The sequence below is a fragment of the Drosophila rhopaloa genome, unplaced genomic scaffold, assembly GCF_018152115.1.
Source record: "Drosophila rhopaloa isolate 14029-0021.01 unplaced genomic scaffold, ASM1815211v1 contig_203, whole genome shotgun sequence".
Lineage (NCBI taxonomy): Eukaryota > Metazoa > Arthropoda > Insecta > Diptera > Drosophilidae > Drosophila > Drosophila rhopaloa.
In genome coordinates, this window is record NW_025335088.1 from 1,948,204 (window position 1) to 1,968,356 (window position 20,153).

General features: G+C 39.1%; 1 protein-coding gene across 4 annotated transcripts; it reads left to right on the plus strand.

Moving 5' to 3' along the window:
* The first annotated feature begins 231 nt into the window (after positions 1–231).
* On the plus strand, positions 232–19,139 carry LOC123037870. Of its 4 annotated transcripts, none has more exons than XM_044460558.1 (2): positions 232–313; positions 17,614–19,139. In XM_044460558.1, exons 1-2 carry the CDS (start codon positions 270–272, stop codon positions 18,428–18,430), a joined length of 861 nt encoding a protein of 286 aa, XP_044316493.1. In that variant the 5' UTR covers positions 232–269; the 3' UTR covers positions 18,431–19,139. The 4 variants fall into 4 exon arrangements, with proteins under 4 accessions (XP_044316493.1, XP_044316494.1, XP_044316496.1 ...); XM_044460559.1 differs by lacking the exon at positions 232–313 and adding an exon at positions 320–478; XM_044460561.1 differs by lacking the exon at positions 232–313 and adding an exon at positions 347–368.
* Positions 19,140–20,153: the final 1,014 nt, after the last annotated feature.

Genomic DNA, 20,153 nt, shown 5'->3' on the forward strand with positions numbered 1-20,153 from the left:
TGGCTTAGAACATCAACGGTTAATATCAAATACTAAAAATATATATTATAATGTGTGAAATGTTGTCAATTTAAATCGTTTTTTAAAACTTATATCGATGCATGTTAAAAAATTTAAAACATCTACATTACATTTTACAACAACGCAAGGCTGTTGCGACTCTGGTCTGAATAAAGTGTAATGGACAAGGGATATTAAACATCAAACAAAGTAATCCCGTATGTTTACCATGAATTTTTTACATTGATTAGTTTTGGTATTTTTCTTGAATGTGCTTGAGGAATAAACAATTGCCAATAGTTCCTATTTACATGCAAGTATACCAACAATTTACAGAAATAATAATACAACAAATTTAGAATCTTCAGGTGGTATTAATTATAACCGTGGAAAGAGGTTTAAATTAAAATTGTGTTTATTAGTGAACAACTCCGCTACTATGTTTTGAATAAGACAATACAAATACAATGTTATTAAGGTAACAAAAAAAGTCCTTTGAATTAGACGTTAAAAAATGTTTTACTTTGGGCCCTGATGCAAATAAGCAGATACAAATTTAAATTTCAAACTAGTACTTCTCAAGGTAAAATAATTTCAAACTTCAAATTAAAATGACTATTACTGAATTTGGCAAGACAATCTTACTCTCACAAATGTACATACATACAGTGGCTCACAGCTTAAAGTATGCACTTCAAACCCCTAACTTCAAACTTCCATAGTGTTAAAACTATTAGGCGTACTGCAACAAATGTGGTGTCAAATTAAAGATGATATTGTTTAGATTAAACAATTAACAATCTCGTGCCCACCACCGTGCTTTGCTGTAGCCTTTAAGTTCTGCTTCTGTTGCTCCGTATCAGCTTTTAGCCAAACATAAGCATTTCCGTCCGATCCAAAAATGTTAAATTTTGATTCATCTGCAAAAATTACAGTGTTCCAAAAGTCTGGTGTCATCAATAGGTGAGCTTTGGCATATGTTAGCATGGACAACTTATTTTTTGGGGCATATAAATGGCTTTTGGGCCTGTATGTCCGCTGCTGGTCCGGGAAAACTGGACTTTTTTGAGTCTACAATGGACAAAATGAAATATCTCAATATTCTCAAGGACAATTTGTTGCAAAGTGCGGAGGATCTGGGAATAAGGTCAAATTTCCGTTTTTATCATTACAATGATCCAAAGCACAAGGCGGGTGTTGTGCAGTCTTGGCTGAGCTACAACTGTCCCCATATGATGATTCCGCCGTCTCAATCTCCAGATCTAAACGTGATCGAAAATTTGTGAGCAATTTTGGAGAATAATATTCGAAAAGACTCCATTTCGAACCAAAACCAGCTGAAGGATGGTCTTTTCAAAGAGAGGAGCATTATATCAGCCGATCTGACAAAAAAATTAGTGGATTCGATGCCAAAAAGGCTTCAAGCGGTAATAGACACTAAAGGCTACCAAACTAAATACTAAACAAACAAAAAAAAATAAATACTTTCCAAACATTTTTATATTTTTGGTGCTGCATAAAATAAGCTGTGAGGTAGAAATAGGCAGTATTTTATTATTTTGTTATGTTTTGGTTATAAAACGAAGAAGTAAACAATAAATGAAGTCACTAATTTAATCTAAACAATATCATCTTTAATTTGACACCACATTTGTTGCAGTACGCCTAATAGTTTTAACACTATGGAAGTTTGAAGTTAGGGGTTTGAAGTGCATACTTTAAGCTGTGAGCCACTGTATGTGAAAACCCTAAAAAAAATTTATATAAAATGCTGCGAGTGTCCTCAACTCAAAGCTTCCTCGACTAAAAGTTACATACAGTGACTCCATCGCTTAATCGGACAAGTACCTTCTTATGATAAATGTGCTCTAAAAATATACTAAATGGGCTTAATTAATTTCTAAAATTTTTTTTATTATAAATATACACTTTTATCTCTCTAAAACAAAAGAAAAAACTTAACATTTTTGTTAAGAACCCAAAGTTTTCAAACAAATACAAATTTATATCGATATTTGGCGCTCAACGAATAATCGGACAATCCCAAAATGAACACAAAAAATCGTTTTTTTTATTGGAATTCGATGCAAACTTTAGGCTTTTTGAATAGCGTTTGGTTTATAATAGAGATTAGGAGCAGAAAACATAAATTTGCTATTATAAAGTAGAAAAATGGCTCCAAATGGAAAGCAATCCTCTGTAGAACTTCGGCAGTTAGTTGTTAAGCTACATTTTGAAGGAAAAACTGTAAGGGAAATCTCCGAATTAGTTGGAAAAAGCAAATCTACGGTCCACGACATTATTAAGCGGTTCCGTGATAAATTTAGATTTGCCAATAAAAGCAGGGAAGGCCAAAACAAGATCTTAAATAACCGAGAAGAGAGGTCGGTTTTAAAAGAAATTAAACAAGATCCCTTCAAAACTGCTAAATAACTAAAGATTTCTTTACAAAACCGAACTGGTAAAGACGTGTGTCTCAATACTGTGCGTAATACTTTACATAAATTCGATTTCCACGGAAGATTTGTGAGGAAGAAGCCCTTTATTAGCCCCAAGAACAAATAAAATCGCATTAAATATACAAAAGTATATTTGATGAAAACAGGGGTTTTTTGGAAGACGGTAATAAAATAGTTATTAAGCACAAACAATTTTTTTGTTGATTTTTATTAATTAATTAAAAAATAAAAAAACGATTTTTTGTGTTCATTTTGGGATTGTCCGATTATTCGTTGAGCGCCAAATATCGATATAAATTTGTATTTGTTTGAAAACTTTGGGTTCTTAACAAAAATGTTAAGTTTTTTCTTTTGTTTTAGAGAGATAAAAGTGTATATTTATAATAAAAAAATTTTAAAAAATTAATTAAGCCCATTTAGTATATTTTTAGTGCACATTTATCATAAAAAGGTACTTGTCCGATTAAGCGATGGAGTCACTGTATACCGATTTCTCATAAAAAACTTATTTCAGAAAAAAAAAAGTTGATCAATGGTACATAAGCCTATACACATATTTTCAAACATATTCTTAAGGAATGTCTTTCGTCGTATCACCTTTAAAATTTCAAACAATTTAAACAGCTTGGAAAAAAAACTTTTTCTCACATCCTTAAAAATGTTTGAGCTTGTAATAATTTTAAATTAATTTAAATACAGTGGCTCGCAGCTTATTTCGTGCAGTTACCTAAAAAAGTTTAAGTCGTTATTCCTGCTAAACTAAGAAAGATAAAAGAAAAATTTAAATGCAGTATTTTAATAGGGAATATTAACATGTTTATTAAAAAAAGCGATTTTCATAATCATAAAAACAAAAGAATTATTTAAAAAGAACAAAATGTACAGGCTTTTTTCATGCCGCAGCTTATTTCGTGCAGTATATTCTACTTAACTTATTATTTGTAATTTAAAAGCTAAAATTTTGTGTGTCCTTCTTTCTGGTTCAGGACAGCTTTGAGACAATTTCCCATGGAAGAAACAAACTTTTTAGTGGTTTCCACTGGAATTTTTGGCTCTTCTTCCATAAAAACACTTTTCAGGCCGTTTTTGTTCGAAATCTTCCTATTCCTTATAGCAATGTCCAATATTTCCCAAAAATGTTCGATCAAATTTAAATTTGGAGGCTATGCTGGCGTTATGACGACATGAGGGCGGTTCCAGACAAGCCAAGCCTTCGCAATTCCTGCTGAATGCTTCGGATCGTTGTCCTGGTATAATCGAAATCGATGCCCAGTTTTTCAGCAGTTTGCAGCAGAGTTTCTTTTAAAATCTGTAGGTACATCTTGGACACCCATGATAAGCCAGAAGCTGCCATACAAGCCCAAACCATAACACCCACCATGCTTGACTGTAGCATTGACTCCACTAGTTTTCGGCACCTCACTTCGGGTGTATTCGACCATTCCTTCAGCAATATTGTACAAAAGCCAATTCTTGACTTCCCAAGCCGTATGTTTCGGATCATTGTCCTGTTGGAAAATGAACTTGCCGCCTTCTAGACCTATTTTGGTGGCACTGGAATGTTAATTTTCCTTTAATATTTTAAGATATCCTTCAGCATTCATAATTCCGTCTATAAAAACCAACATTCCAACTCCTCGAGCGGCCACCCTCAAACTAGTACGGAACCGCCGTACCGTTTACCGTTGGTTTAACATTTTTCAGTTTAAGCTTTTCACAGGGCTTTCGCCTAACTTTTCCTTCTCCATCAGATCCGAATATATTAAATTAGCTTTCATCACTAAATATTGCTTGTTCCCAGTACTCAAAATTCCGGTCTAAATACGTTTGAGCAAAAGAAAGCCGCTTTAATATATTTATGGCTGAGAGCAAGGGTTTCTTTCTAGGGCATCTCCCATGCAGATCTTGGCTCCTGAGCACTCTTCGGACGGTTTCATTGGATACGTTTGTTCCCAGGGGTGTGGATATGACAGTATTAATTTTCGGAGCCGAAATGTGCGGATTTTTCCTGTTTTCTTCGAGGATTTTCCTCTCTTCCCTGCAGGTTAATGATTTCAGACGGCCAGAACGGAGTAGATTTTCCAGGGAATTTCTGGATTTCAGTCGGGAAATGATACTCCTTATGGTTAAAAGACTTCTGTCAAACATCCCACAAATATATTTAATAATTCGACCCTCATTATGTAGGTGTAAAATAATTTTTTTTTTTAAGTTTAACTCCGTTCCTTTTGGCATTTTGCTACAGATTTACACCAAGAATGACACCAAAAGTTTCTGTTTTTCCCCGAATTCAGTCTTTAAAATAGAAACGCAACCAAAATCGCAAAAAAAAAAATAATGCGCTAACCCTAAAAAATACTACAAAACAAGAAAGGAAAGCTAACTTCGGGCGGAGCCGAAGTTGATATACCCTTGCAGAATATTCTATAAATTATATTCTCCAAAATTATTCATATGATGCATTCTTAATACTCATAAAAAGTCCCAACTTCCTAACTTTAAAAACACCAAAGTTATGACATTTCTAATCGTTCAGTTATATGGCAGCTATAAGATATAGTCGGCCGATCCTAATGAAATTTTGTAGGTCGGATTGATTGGCCAAAAATAAAATAATTTTTTTTTTTAAGTTTAACTCCGTTCCTTTTGGCATTTTGCTACAGATTTACACCAAGAATGACACCAAAAGTTTCTGTTTTTCCCCGAATTCAGTCTTTAAAATAGAAACGCAACCAAAATCGCAAAAAAAAAATAATGCGCTAACCCTAAAAAATACTACAAAACAAGAAAGGAAAGCTAACTTCGGGCGGAGCCGAAGTTGATATACCCTTGCAGAATATTCTATAAATTATATTCTCCAAAATTATTCATATGATGCATTCTTAATACTCATAAAAAGTCCCAACTTCCTAACTTCACAAAACACCAAAGCTATGGCATTTCCGATCAATCAGTTATATGGCGGTTATAGGATATAGTCGTCCGATCCTTATGAAATTCGGTAGGTCGGATTGATTAGCCAAAAATAAAACCCATAGAAAATCTCAACTTCCTAACTTTAAAAACACCAAAGTTATGGCTTTTCCGATCGTTCAGTTATATGGCAGCTATATGATATAGTCGCCCGATCCGGATCGTTCCGACTTATATACTACCTGCAATAGAAAGACAACTTTTGGGAAAGTTTCAAGCAAGCTTTAAAACTGAGGGACTAAATTGCGTAGAAACGGACGGACGGACGGACAGACGGACAGACGGACGAACAGACGGACATGGCTAGATCGACTCTCCTGGTGATGCTGATCAAGAATATATATACTTTATAGGGTCGGAAATGTCTCCTTCACTGCGTTGCAAACTTTTGACTGAAATTATAATACCCTCTGCAAGGGTAGGTTAGGTTAGGTTAGGTTAGGACGGCTACCAGGCTATAGCCTGGTACACTTAGACCTCTGTGGGTCCATTGTGATACCGTATGATCTCTATTTTTGGGTGCCCTATCCGTTAAGAGTCAGCCTGTAAGTTGGTCGATCAGCAGGTCCCCCATCCGGAGGATTTAATAAAAGAGCTTAGACTCTTCAGGTTAGTCTGCGATATTTCGGTCAGGTCATTTATGAAAGGATATCCTAAGTGTTTCAGTCTGAGCCTGCATAGGGCTGGGCATGAACAGAGTAGGTGTTCCACCGTTTCCTCTTCTTCCTCATCCCTGCAGCTTCTGCAAAAATCGTTTTTTGGGGCTTTTAGCCTGCCGGCGTGTGCGCCAACGAGCCAGTGGCCTGTGAGTACTCGAATTAGCATGCTGCACTCAGTGCGGCTGAAATTGAGTAGTTCTGATGTTTTCTTATTGTTTATTACTGGCCATGTCTGGTGAGAGATTCGGCATTGCGGTGTGTTTTGCCAATAAGTGTTGGCTAATTTGCTGAAGTGGTTTTTAATAATTAGCTTACAAGTAGCCATCGGCATGCCGACATTCTCCTTACCTGGAAGGAGAGGTATGGTGGTGCCTTGCCTGGCTAGCTCGTCTGCTATACAGTTGCCTACGATATCCCGGTGACCCGGAACCCATATAAGGCTGACAGTAAACTGATTAGCCATCTCGTGGAGAGATTTGCGACAGTCTGCTATTGTTCGGGAGTTTGTGTTTGTCGAGTAGATTGATTTAATAGCCGCTTGGCTATCACTATATATGTTTATGTGTCTGTTCTGGGTGTTTAACTCCCTTAAACAGACAAGTGCTTCCATTATAGCGTACACTTCCGCTTGGAAGACACTGCAGTGGTCAGGAAGTCTGAAAGACCGCCTGATCTCTAATTGCTCGGAGTATATGCCTCCACCTACGTGTCCGTCTAGTTTGGAGCCGTCTGTATATAGACAGATTGCGTCTATTGAGCCCGGTCGGCCACGATCCCAAACTTCCCTGCCTGGGATCAGAGCTTCGAAGGGCGTGTGATTGTATTCACGGGTTTTACATAGATCCGTTTTTGGCGGGATCAATTTGTCATGCTGAAGAATCTTAGCGTGACCATACAGTTGGGCTTTCCATTGCCCTGTATCCCTTAGTCGAATGGCTGCCGATTTCGCCCTTTCCATTCCTGCTAAGTCCAGGCTCTGGAGGTTCAAGATCGCATTCAGCGCTTCGTTTGGGGTAGTTCGAAGGGCTCCACTCATACACAAGGCCGCCATGCGCTGTACTTTGTTAAGTGGAGTTAAGATACATTGTTTGTGTAAAGCGGTCCACCACAGAGCCACTCCATATAGTAGGATTGGCTTGACTACCGCTATGTATATCCAATTGACTATTTTAGGAGACATACCCCATCTTAGCCCAATTGCTTTTTTACAAGAGTAAAGTGCAATGGTCGCTTTCTTGGTTCTCTCTTGGTTGTTTAGTCCCCATTTAAGACGCTTATCTAATACTAACCCCAAGTATGTTGCGTGCTCACTAAAAGAGAGATTACAGTTGTTTAAAGTGGGTGGGTTAAGTTTAGGGATTTTGTATCTATTTGTAAAAAGGACTAGTTCCGTTTTTGAGGGATTTACCCCAAGTCCGTTCTTTGTAGTCCATTCCGATAGTGTTTTTAGTTTTGCGGTCATAAGATCGCATAACGTTTGTGGGTATCTACCATTAAAGATGATAGCGACATCGTCTGCGTATGCCACTATTTTACAGCCTCCTCCTTCAAGAATCCGCAGTAGTTTATTTACCGCGATATTCCATAAAAGGGGTGATAGTACACCTCCTTGCGGAGTGCCTCTGTTCACTAATCTAGTCTGGGTCGAGGTCCCTAGTGTGGCCGTGACCAATCTGCTTATCTGCAAGGGTATAAAAATACAAAATTGCAACGAATACTTTTGTGAGCATGCAAAACGGATTATATTTATATTTTTGTCCATATCTTTTTATGGAAAGCGTTTTCTGTTTGGTTTTTTTCGTCATAAGCCATTGTTTTCCTTAATAGCTTGTAAGCGACTCGGCATTGAATCCACTAATTTTCGGCAACTCACTTCGTAAACATTCTGTTGCCGCCATAATTTAAATTTAATTTTGATTTCTTTTTGTTATATATAAGCACTCGATATAAACATCGAGATATCGCTGTAAGGAATATCGATCTCATTTTACGTTGTTAAGAACCATCTCAATCGGACATAAGCGAAATAAGAGAAGGAGAAAAGACAAAGTTTTTAAGCGTGCTCCGCAACGCAAACTGTAATTCACATCGATTCGGAAGCTGAAATTTAAATAAAGATAATTTTCAATACATAGTTTACTGCTCTCCGTCTGTGCTTTCGAGTGAGTGGTGTGGGCTGCTGTAAAAACAATTTAGTTTCGCTCTCAACATTCTTAAAAACTTTGTGCACAACCGGTTGCCGTTATAACTGTACAATTACGAAGCGACGCATTTCCAATTAGCCATAATATTGTGAAATCGCGATCGCATCCCTTTCTTGAACGTAAGGTGAGAAAAACGTAATACGTAAACGGGGCCAAAAAACCACAGAAATTACGCACACAAATACAATTCCGCCACACGCCAAGTTGACATAACCTTAAAAAGTTAATTGAGATGAGCAAAGAAGTGTGTAGAATATGCAAGAAAAAAGCGATAGGAACTGAGGAAAGCTGGGTTCAATGCGACAGTTGTGATAGTTGGTACCACTTTCACTGCGCAGGTGTCGGCTACGACGTCGAGGATACGGATTGGAGTTGTGACCTGTGTCTTGCTGGAGGTAGCTCCGAAAATCCACCTGGAAGGATGATGCGATCACCGCCTCAAAATCACTTCGACATCTCCAACTCATTATCCGTAAACCAAAATAAGCCACAGCTGGACGCGCTCATCGAAATGGATAAACCCAGCGGCGGACAGATTATACCCGACGATAATTTCAACGTCAACAAAAGCAAGCTAATGCTCGACATGTTGGAAGAAAAGAAAGCTTCGGAACAGAGATTTATTGAGGAGAAGTATAAAATTTTACTACAAATGAATATGCAAGACGGATCGACAGACGGGCTATTTCAGGCGACTCCCGCATCACCGTCCAGTTCCCAAATCGCCTCAAGACAAGCTATACCCAAGGAGCTTCCTTCGTTCAGCGGGGATCCTGAGGAGTGGCCAATGTTTATCAGTACATTTGAGCACAGCACTTCCGCAGCAGGATTCTCCAATGTTGAAAACATGCTCCGTCTACAAAAATGCCTAAAAGGTAGGGCTCGCGAAATGGTGAAGGATAAGCTTCTACTTCCTAGCCTAGTTCCGGAAGTAATGAGCACGCTGAAAATGTTCTTCGGCAGACCCGAGCACATCCTGGAGAGGATGATCGACAAGGTGAGGAAGCTACCGCCACCCAAAGAAAAATTGGAATCCATAATAGAGTACGCGCTCGCAGTACGCAACATTTGCGCCACGATCGAAGCTTGCAGCCTACAAGCGCACTTAAGCAACCCAATGTTAGTGAAGGAGCTTGTAGACAAACTTCCAAGTAACCACAAACTAAACTGGGCGATGCACCTCCGCGACGAATCGGTCCCTCCCATTAAAGCTTTCAGCGACTGGCTCTACAAAATAGCGCAGGCGGCGTCGACTGTCGTGACACCATTTTCTCACAGGACAAGTTCTGTGAATACCCATAATAGCTGCGCAGCCAGTTCGAGCCAGGGATCTACAGTCCAGCAACAGCCTAATCGAAAGTGCATTGCATGCGAGTCCACAAATCATTGGGTAACACAATGCGAACAATTTAAAACCAGCGCGGTAGATCAGAGATGGCAAGTCGCTAAAGCCGGAAAGGCCTGCTTTCGATGCTTGAAAGTTCACCGAAATAATTGTCGACCAAAGGAGTGCGGAGTAAATGGTTGTACAAGAAAACATCACCCTCTACTCCACTCGGAAAGTGTTCCCAATACAGTCAACGAAGCGGGAAATCAAAGATATGTAAGCACACATCATGGCGACGTAGAAGGAAACCAGTTCTTCCGAATCGCTCCCGTAACTCTACATTACGCTGACAAAAAAATCGAAATTTTCGCCTTTCTGGATGAAGGATCATCTGTTACCCTAATCGACTCATCAATTTTTGACAAGCTCGATATAAAAGGTACACCGTCACCGATTTGTTTACAGTGGACTGGAGAAACAACCCGGTTCGAAAATACATCCGTGCAAGCATCAATCCAAATCTCAGGCGTTAGCTCCGAAACACGTTACTGGCTCAACAACGTTCATACTGTCAAAAACATTGCACTGCCAAAGCAAACAGTTGATATGGATGAGTTGCGCAGTAAGTACAGCTATCTAAAGGACCTGCCATTAGAGACCTACTCCGCGCAGCCAATGTTATTAATTGGAACAAACAATTGGAAAATAGCCGTTCCTCGCAGGATCCGCGAAGGTAAATGGAACGATCCAATAGCGTCAAAGTGCATGTTAGGATGGACCATCCAGGGATCGGCAAACTCAAATCGTCACGTATCTATGCACCACTGCGATTGCAACTGGCAAAAGCTTCACGAAGAAGTAAAGGAGCACTTCAACCTCGAGTCAATCTCGCCTAAAAAACTCTTTTCAAGCGAGGACAAACGAGCAGTCGAAATCCTAGATCAGACTTGCCAAAACAAGTGTGGAAAATACGAAGTTGGGCTTCTTTGGCGGAATGATATTCAAAGACTTCCCGAGAGTCGCATTACCGCTCTAAAGCGCCTACAATGCATGAGAACCAGAATTCTGAGGGAACCGGACCTGTTTACGAAAATCGACGACCAAATCAAAAATCTTCTTACCAAAGGATACGCCAAGCAACTGTCTGACGAGGAGGCGGAGAAAGAAGAAACTCGCACCTGGTACTTACCAATATTTATAGCCCTAAATCCGAATAAGCCAGGAAAAATAAGGCTGGTCTGGGATGCGGCAGCAAAAACAAATGGGATATGCCTCAACGACCTTCTGTTAAGCGGACCGGACTGCTTAAACCCACTTATCGACGTTCTTCTAGCCTTCAGAGTCGGAAAAGTCGCCGTAAGTGGCGACATCGCCGAAATGTTCCACAGGATCAACATTCGCCAAGAAGACATGCATACCCAGCGCTTTCTTTGGTATGATACCAACCAAAATAAGATAAACACTTACGTCATGCGTGCAATGACTTTTGGTATTAGTTGCGCACCATTCATAGCCCACTACGTGCGCGACAAAAATGCCTTAGTCCACCAGCAGCAATTCCCATTAGCCTTGGATGCGATTCAGCGTGCGCACTATGTCGACGACTTCATCGACAGTATGAGTGATGAACAGAAAGCCATCGAAATATCCAGCCAAGTAAGAGAGGTCCACTCCAGAGGCGGATTCGAAATTCGAAACTGGGCGTCAAATTCCAGTACAGTTCTCTCGTATCTTAAGAACGATGGAGACGCCAAAAAACAGGAGCCAGTGCAGTTCGGCGCTACAGAAAAGGTTTTGGGTATGTACTGGGACCCACATAAAGACGTATTTAAGTTTATTTGCAGATTCTCAAGACTTAAGCGAGACGTCCTTACCGATCCTGCAGTCCCAACGAAAAGAGAAGTCCTTCAGGTTCTCATGTCGATCTTCGACCCTTTGGGCCTGCTGTCATGTCATACGATCGGATTAAAAATCCTTCTGCAGAAAATCTGGCGCGCAAATATCAGCTGGGACCAAGAGCTGCCAGAATCACTGTCGGAGGACTGGAATCAATGGAAGCTGCTACTGCCTCAAGTGGCAACAATTAACATTCCGAGATGCTACTCCCCAAGGATATCTGCAGAAACCCGAATCGACCTGCACACGTTCGTGGACGTTAGCGAGCATGCTTATTCCGCTGCTTGCTACCTCCGAGTGTCACAAAAAGACGAGGTGGACGTACTGCTAGTGGCCGCGAAAAGCAAAGTGGCGCCACTAAAGCCATTATCTATTCCGCGCATGGAACTCCAAGCCGCCGTGATGGGCTCACGCTTAGCAAACAAAATCGTCAACGTACGTAATCTTCGAGTTGACGATCTTACGTTCTGGTCGGATTCACGAACCGTTCTACAATGGCTGGTGATGGACCCTCGCAACTTTCAACAATTTGTGATGCACAGAATCGGCGAAGTCCTGGAGACCACTCGAGTGGATCAATGGCGATGGATCCCATCAAAGCTCAACGTCGCAGACGGGGCAACGAAGGTCATCAAAAATCCTTGCGTGGACACATGGCTTTACGGACCCGAGTTTCTGAAAACGGAACCCAGTAACTGGCCAACAGTTCCGTCACGGGCAACGGAGATCGATACGACCGAACTCCGCAGACATGTCTTTATAACCCGTGCGAATAAAGTCTTACTCGACGTGGAATATCTCTCGGATTGGCGGCGCCTGTACAGAGCTGTCGCAAACATGTCCCTATATATCCGGCGACTACAAGCTAAATGCCAAAGGACGGACATGCCGACAGCAGTGACCGAATTTGACGTCAAAGAAGCACAGACCCTTCTATACAAGGAAGCACAGAGGCTGGAGTTCGCGGACGAAATCCATTCATTAAGTTGTAAAAAGACAATAAGCGCAAAAAGCAGATTGACTGGCTTAAACGCATATCTGGACGACAACGGAATACTTCGCACTAAAGGTCGAGTGAATGCAATCGGATATACTATGGACGCGATAATATTGCCACCAGAGAGTCGGGTAACGTTCTTATTAGTCCGTTTCTATCACGAAAAATATCACCACCTCGCTCACGAAACCGTGATAAATGATATAAAATCCAAATTTTATATTCTGCGCCTAAGAGTACTACACAAATCCGTAAGAAAAGCCTGTCAATTATGTAAAAATCGTAGCGCAACGCCACAGCCTCCACAAATGGCCGCGGTTCCAAAAGCTAGGTTGGCAAGTTTTGAAAAACCATTAACGTGCACCGGCGTCGATTATTTTGGGCCTATCCTAGTCAACGTTGGAAGACGGAAAGAGAAGAGATGGGTTGCGCTGTTTACCTGCTTAACCCTGCGTGCAGTCCACTTTGAGATCGCTCACAGCCTCGATACAAGCTCCTGTGTGATGTGTTTCACTAATTTCATGGCACTTCGTGGGACACCAAGAGAAATTTATTCCGATAATGGCACTAATTTTAAGGCCACTGAAAAGACATTGCGAGAGGAGCTGATCAAGATCGACTTTGATAAAATCGCAATCAAGTTTGATGGCATTAAATGGCTATTTAACCCTCCAGGAGCACCCCATATGGGCGGTGCTTGGGAAAGATTAGTGCGGACTACAAAAACAGTCCTAAAAAACATCTGCCCGAATTACTCATTCAACGACGAAAGCCTGAGGTGTGCTCTAATGGAAGCACAGTTCATCATTAACTCACGTCGCTTAACTTTCGTCAGCCTGGACTCCGAGGACGACTCTGCGTTGACTCCGAACCACCTGCTAATGGGTTCATCGAACGGTTACAAGCCAATCAAGGAAGAGAAGATTAACCTAAGACGTCATTGGAACGAGGTAAAACTCTTTGGAGATCGCTTTTGGCAACGCTGGGTGAAGGAGTTTACACCAGTGCTCACTAGACGCACTAAATGGTTTGAAAAGTGTCCCCCAATATCAGTTGGAAGCGTGGTCATAATCATCGATGAAAACTTGCCTAGAAATCTATGGCTTAAAGGACGCGTGATCAACACTTTTCCTGCCAAGGACGGACAAGTTCGTCGAGCCACTATTAAAACGCAGCATGGAGTTCTCGATCGACCAGCTACGAAGATTGCGGTTCTAGATGTCGGCTTAGAAGATGGTAACTGACCACCCTAGGATCAATTACAGGAGGGGGAATGTTGCCGCCATAATTTAAATTTAATTTTGATTTCTTTTTGTTATATATAAGCACTCGATATAAACATCGAGATATCGCTGTAAGGAATATCGATCTCATTTTACGTTGTTAAGAACCATCTCAATCGGACATAAGCGAAATAAGAGAAGGAGAAAAGACAAAGTTTTTAAGCGTGCTCCGCAACGCAAACTGTAATTCACATCGATTCGGAAGCTGAAATTTAAATAAAGATAATTTTCAATACATAGTTTACTGCTATCCGTCTGTGCTTTCGAGTGAGTGGTGTGGGCTGCTGTAAAAACAATTTAGTTTCGCTCTCAACACATTCCTTAAGGAAAATCTTTTTAAGAATGTTTTTGGAGGAATTCTTATGATCCTGGATTTTAGCTTGAGGTGGGCCCAACGATTTTCAATTGGGAAGACGTCTATGGTCTGTAGAGGCGTTGTGATCTGCGGTCTTACTGTCAATCAACTGGCTTTGTTGTTTAACAGTTTAAAATCGAAATTTGTAGGAAAGGCCCTTTAACGGTGGAAAGTTTAATACTATTTTGTATAAACAAAAACGCGACTTAGATGGGATAAGCGACGAATTTTTATTTGCAAAATTTAGGGACGACGAAAAGGAGTGTGGTGATGATCGGATTCGATCACTGCATTGTAAGTTCCAACAAACATCTCTTAGAGCTATGCTTAGCTAAGGGGGCGGGAGACGGGGCGAATTCGCGAGAGCGAACGAAAGCTTTATTTGGACACCCAAAAATCGAATATAAAACGCGCTAGCTTGCCCATAACTTCGGAAGTTTTACTCGGATCAATCTAAAATTTTAACACAATATTCATGAAATGTTGTGCAATCAGAAACAAAAATGCAGACAACAAAAATTAAATACTATACATCCCCCTTAACTCGTTGACACCATAAGTTGGGCCGTGTGGTTGGGACCTTGTACTCTTTACATATGCGAATAATTTGGAATAATAACACCAATCGTTGTTCCTAAGGCACAGAAAAAATACAAAAAAAAATACAATTAAATAAAAATACCTCTCAGAGAGGTAAAAACGGCGTAAAATTTGCAACAAAAAAGATAAAAATCTCGTATTGAATTTAGATATGTTAAGAAACAACAAGTTATGATTTTATTTCCCCTTTGTTCTAATGGGAGCTATTTGATATAGTTCTTTGATTTAAATTCTACCTGCAACAGAAAGAAGACTTTTTCCACGCACTCCAACTGTAATATCTCTCTCAACCTTTCTGAACATCATTGCGGACTTGTTGGAACGGCGAAACTTAACGTTGTTACGCTCCCGACCTATCACTTTCTCTGTCTATCCCGCTCAGATGTGTCTGATATCGGAATTAATTGGTGTTACGCTCCCGCACTCTTTCTTTTTCATTCTATCTGGTTTCGAGGTGCCTAACATCAAAGTTAATTGGTGTTTCCCTCCCGCTCTGTCACTTTTTTTTCTCTCTCATCATAAAGTTCTGAGCTCTTTGATTTTTAGTCCGCTATAGTTGCTAGTTGATAATAGTTTCTGATAGTTTCATTAAAAAACTGCAACTCGGCTGGACAGCAGAGTATTCCCTGTCATACATGTGATAAAATTTATCATGCAAAGTGTCTTGGCTATTCTGGTCTGGTTCGCGGTGCCATCGATAAGAGGAGTGGCAACTGCCGTTAAAATACGGACCGTCTTGTGGCGCTCAAATGGTACTTAGATAGGGGAAAAAATTATTTATTACCCAAAGTTCCTGGACCCGATGTAGAAGATCCCTATCATTATAACTCAAGAGCTGACTGTAGAAGCAAGAACAGAGCTGAATAAAAAAATCCGAAAAGTCTGTTAAGTCTGTTAAACGAATTCTCTGCTTTCGTAAGGCAAACTTTCATCGTCTAAATACTTTTATATCCGGCTATGACTGGTCCGAACATTATTCATGCACACTGCACCAAAATCAGGCAATGGCCGATCTATTTGGCAAGTTTTTCCAGACAACATATTCTGTTTCATCCCGTCTAAATCCGTCTTAATCATATGCCAAGTCAAACTTAATTTTTTGTCCGAGTCTAAGCGAAAGCTGCCTTCTCTTGGACTTCCATAAAGTTAAACCAGTTTATTCACCGGGTCCCGAAGGAGTTCCAGGCTGCATGCTTAGATACCGCGCTGAAACCCTGTGTAGACCTCTGCACAAATTGTTTACCTTATCTTTGGAAACTTCTCACTTTCCACTTATTTGGAAGGAATCATTTGTTATTCCTCTTCATAAGAAAGGAAACAAATCGAATATGTACAAGTAATTACAGAGGTAGATCCAAGTTGTCGGCTATCCCAAAGCTTTTCGAAAACGTTATCACACCCCACTTGAAACATCTTTGTAGATCAAATATATCTCCATGTCAACATTGACTTATAAAGCGAAGATCTACGACGACAAACCATTTGGAGATAACGTCTTTTGTAATAAATGGCTTCAGAAAAAACACTCAGACTGTACACTGATTTTAGTAAATCCTTTGATTCTGTAAATCACTCGATTCTTGTAATAAAACTAGAGTTATTAGGGTTTTCATGTTATCTTCTAACATGGATCTTAAGTTATATAAGTGGTAGAACTCAACGAGTACTCTTTAAAAGCTCTACTTCTAATTTTATCCGAGTTACTTCAGGCGTCGCACAAGGAAGCACCCTTGGCCCACTCCCTTTCACATTATTTATTAAGGATCTCCGTCTAGTCCTGACAAAGTCGCGAGTCCTCATGTACGCAGATGACGTTAAGTTTTGCCTGCAATATACAATTTTCTGCAGTTCAGACTTACAATCGGACCTAAATGCTTTTTAAACATTGTGTTGTGAAAATATGTTGGATTTATATAGCGATAGTTGTAAGATAATGACATTTTTCGGGTGCACCAACAATATGCCATATAAAGGCTGGGTGGTTGGGCGCAGTCTAGTATCAAGCATGGCGTCATTCTTGACCCTAAACTTAAGTTTTGTGACCATATTCCATGGTGAATAAAGTAAGGGGAGTGATTGGATTTATCAAAAGGTGGTCAAAGGCTACAAAGACTCTGTTCATCCTGGTTACAAAGCTCGTCCAATCCTGTAGTACTGTACACCAGTTTGGAGTCCTCAGTATGGTGTACATATATACCGGGTAGAGTTTATGCAAAATAACTTATTATTATTTAATTACCAGGACTTCAAATCATTGTAGATCTAACTATGATATGCATGATCCTTTTAGAGTACTGTGTAATGACTATAATAATACCATGTTAACTCTACTGCCGACTCTTGCCAATTTCAAAAGCATTTATTTTATCTTATTTAGCACAAAATTAGTATAAGTATTTTGTTTTATTTTTCATTAAAGTCCGAAAAAAAATATCTGTAAAAAAAATATACAAACAGGAAAATTCATAAAATTAAATCTTATGTAAATTAACTTATTGATTAGAAACGTTAAATATCAATTAAAAGTTTAATCATTTAAGATTTAAAGATTGGTGTTAAGCAAACCCATTTGAATTTTTTTAATTTAATTTTGCAACCCATTTAACCATTGAATTTTTTATTATTCTTGATTAACTATAAACTCATACAAAAAAGGACTGTACCGTGCTTTTTTCATGAAGGCATTGCATTCTACAATTAATAATTGGTATGACTTTATAGCTTATAATAAAAAACCAAATTTAAATTTTAATGATACAACTTTTTCAGTATGATATTTATTGAAAGGTGTGCATTTATATTTTTGTATATACATTCATAAACGTTATATGTATGTAAATTATATTGTTTATTGTTTCAGATTAAGGATGGCAACACATGAAGGAATACATGGGTACCTTTCAAAACTTAATTCCCTTTCTGAAAAGATTACGCGCGATGTAAATAAAGTGAAAGCTGCATACAGTCAAGATGCCTGGCTGACATTGACTTTAAATGAACAGGAAAATATATTAAATAATCAATTAATAAATCCAGATATATATACTAAGTACTATAATGGGATCGAGGAAAAAAAACGACGAATAAAAGCAGAAAATTTTAAAAATGATTACCAACAACTTGGATGTAGTGACGCTGTATATTTATATAACGAGAAAGACCTGTACACGTATACTTACCAAAATGTTGGGTTAAAAATACTACATGACGAAAATACCAGAGATTGTCGAGATGAACATTCATTTCCATTTAGTTATCGAACTAAATCTCAAATAAACATACCGTCAAAAGAATTTGAAGACGTTTCTGTTCTCGGAGCTCCCAATGATGTAACAAAATCCCATTATTTAAGTTTAAGGACGAACGATTCACACAACCCAAAAATACCCAGTCTCCATGTTCATGATTATGAAAAAGCCGAGGTTAACCAAAGTAAAAAAATAATTTTCAATCGAATAAACGACCAAAAAAGTAAATGTGTGTATAATACCGAGGAATGTTTTGACTCGAATGAAGAACTGCAACTGCTGGTTAGGGTTGCATCACAAAGCAGTATGCCAAACGACTTGTCGGATAATGAAAATGAGTTTAAAGATCTTCGTTATAATGAAAATGCTAAACTTATAACACCAGAATTGGAAATCCCTAAGGGTTTTGATTTTCTCAGCAATTGGTAGTACTAATTTTCAATACATAAAAGCCCATAAATTGTGTAGGAAAATATATAAGAAGCGCTAAAAATTAATAATTTTCATTTTAAGTGCATTTTTAAACCAAACAAACTAAAATTTTCCGAAAAACTCAAATACAATAAATACTAATTGCTTTACCGTAATACCTTACAAATTAAGTGACAATTAAAATAAACACTTTTAATCAAAACTCATAAAGTTCAATATTTAATTTTAAGTAGCGGTCTTACTAACATTAATACGTGTTATTATAAACATTTGCTTGCTTAATAAGTGTAAGTACAACAACTTTAACAGAGTTTCATAATAATCGGTATCCTGTATCTGGCCTGACTGTCAGGTCTAAGGGGTATTTAAATATTGTTTAAAAATTCTTGATCACAATAAGAAGCCAAATCGATTTATTTATTTATAATTTAAGATTTTATCAATTCTTCCGCTCTTCTTGATTTAAATAGTACGGAAATGCTTTGTAATCGAAACATTTACATAGATGTCCAAAAATTTACAAATTCAAATTTGTAAAGTCCATATTATTTAAACAACGTTCATTTCCTTAACAAGAAGAAACATTTTGAGTTCAGTAAATATACATATTCGGTCTTTAAAAATAAATTTAATTAGTACAGAAATGAAATCTGTAAGATTTGAACTTCGTAAAACTACTGTAAATAAAGAAGAAAAAACACCTAAATCTGTGCTTTGCTGTTGATGTGAGGTCTTGACATAACCTACAAAACGACGATTCATAACAAGTTTGGTTATGTGTATTAGGTATACATGTGTAAACATGGAGTTCGCTAACGCCGAAATTCGCGCTGTTTTAAAGTTTTCCGTCGTAAAAGGTAAATCCGCTAGAGAAACATTCCGTGAGATTAATGGTGTTTTAGGGGATGGTACTCTATCACTTCGAACCGCGGAGTAATGATTTCGACTATTAAGAGCCGGTGAAAACGACACCATGGATAAGCCAGCCCGACGAATACCGATCAAATCATGGGAAATATCGAGCTATACCGGCATGTGAGATCTCATGACATCGCCGAGGAGATAGGAGTTAGTCACCAAACCATTTTAAACAATCTGCAGAAGGCTGGAAAACAAAAAAAAATGGATGTTTGGGTGCCGCATGATTTGACGCAAAAAAACCGGTTGGACATAATCAACGCCTGCTGCTCAAACGGAATGAACTCGACCCATTTTTAAAGCGGCTTGTGACTGGCGCCGAAAAATGAATCACATACGACAATATCAAGCGAAAACAGTCATGGTTGAAGGCCGGTGAATCGTCCATAACAGTGGCCAAGTCGGAATTGACAGCCAGGAAAGTTTTGCTGTGCGTTATGTGGGATTGGAAGGGAATCATACACTATGAGTTGCTCCCATATGGTCAGCCGCTTAATTCTACCATCTACTGCGAACAACTGGACCGCTTGAAGCTGGCGATCGACCAGAAGCGACCAGAATTGGCCAACAGGAAGGGTGTAGTGTTTCACCAGACCACACACTTCTTTGATGACTCGTCAAAAGGTACGGGAGCTCGGATGGGAGATTTTATCGCATCCACCATATAGCCCGGACATAGCGCCAAGTGTTCCTGTCCATGGCGAATGCCCTTACTGGTGTAAAGTTAGGCTCAAAAGAGGGTTGTGAAAAGTGGCTGTCAGAGTTTTTCGCAAATAAGTAGGGAAGTTTTTACGAGGGGGTA

Coding starts and splice junctions, on each gene's coding strand:
- LOC123037870 (XM_044460558.1), top strand. CDS start 270: ATGTGCTTGAGGAATAAACAATTGCCAATAGTTCCTATTTACAT. Junction 314..17,613: donor CCAATAGTTCCTATTTACAT/GCAAGTATACCA, acceptor TTATTGTTTCAG/ATTAAGGATGGCAACACATG.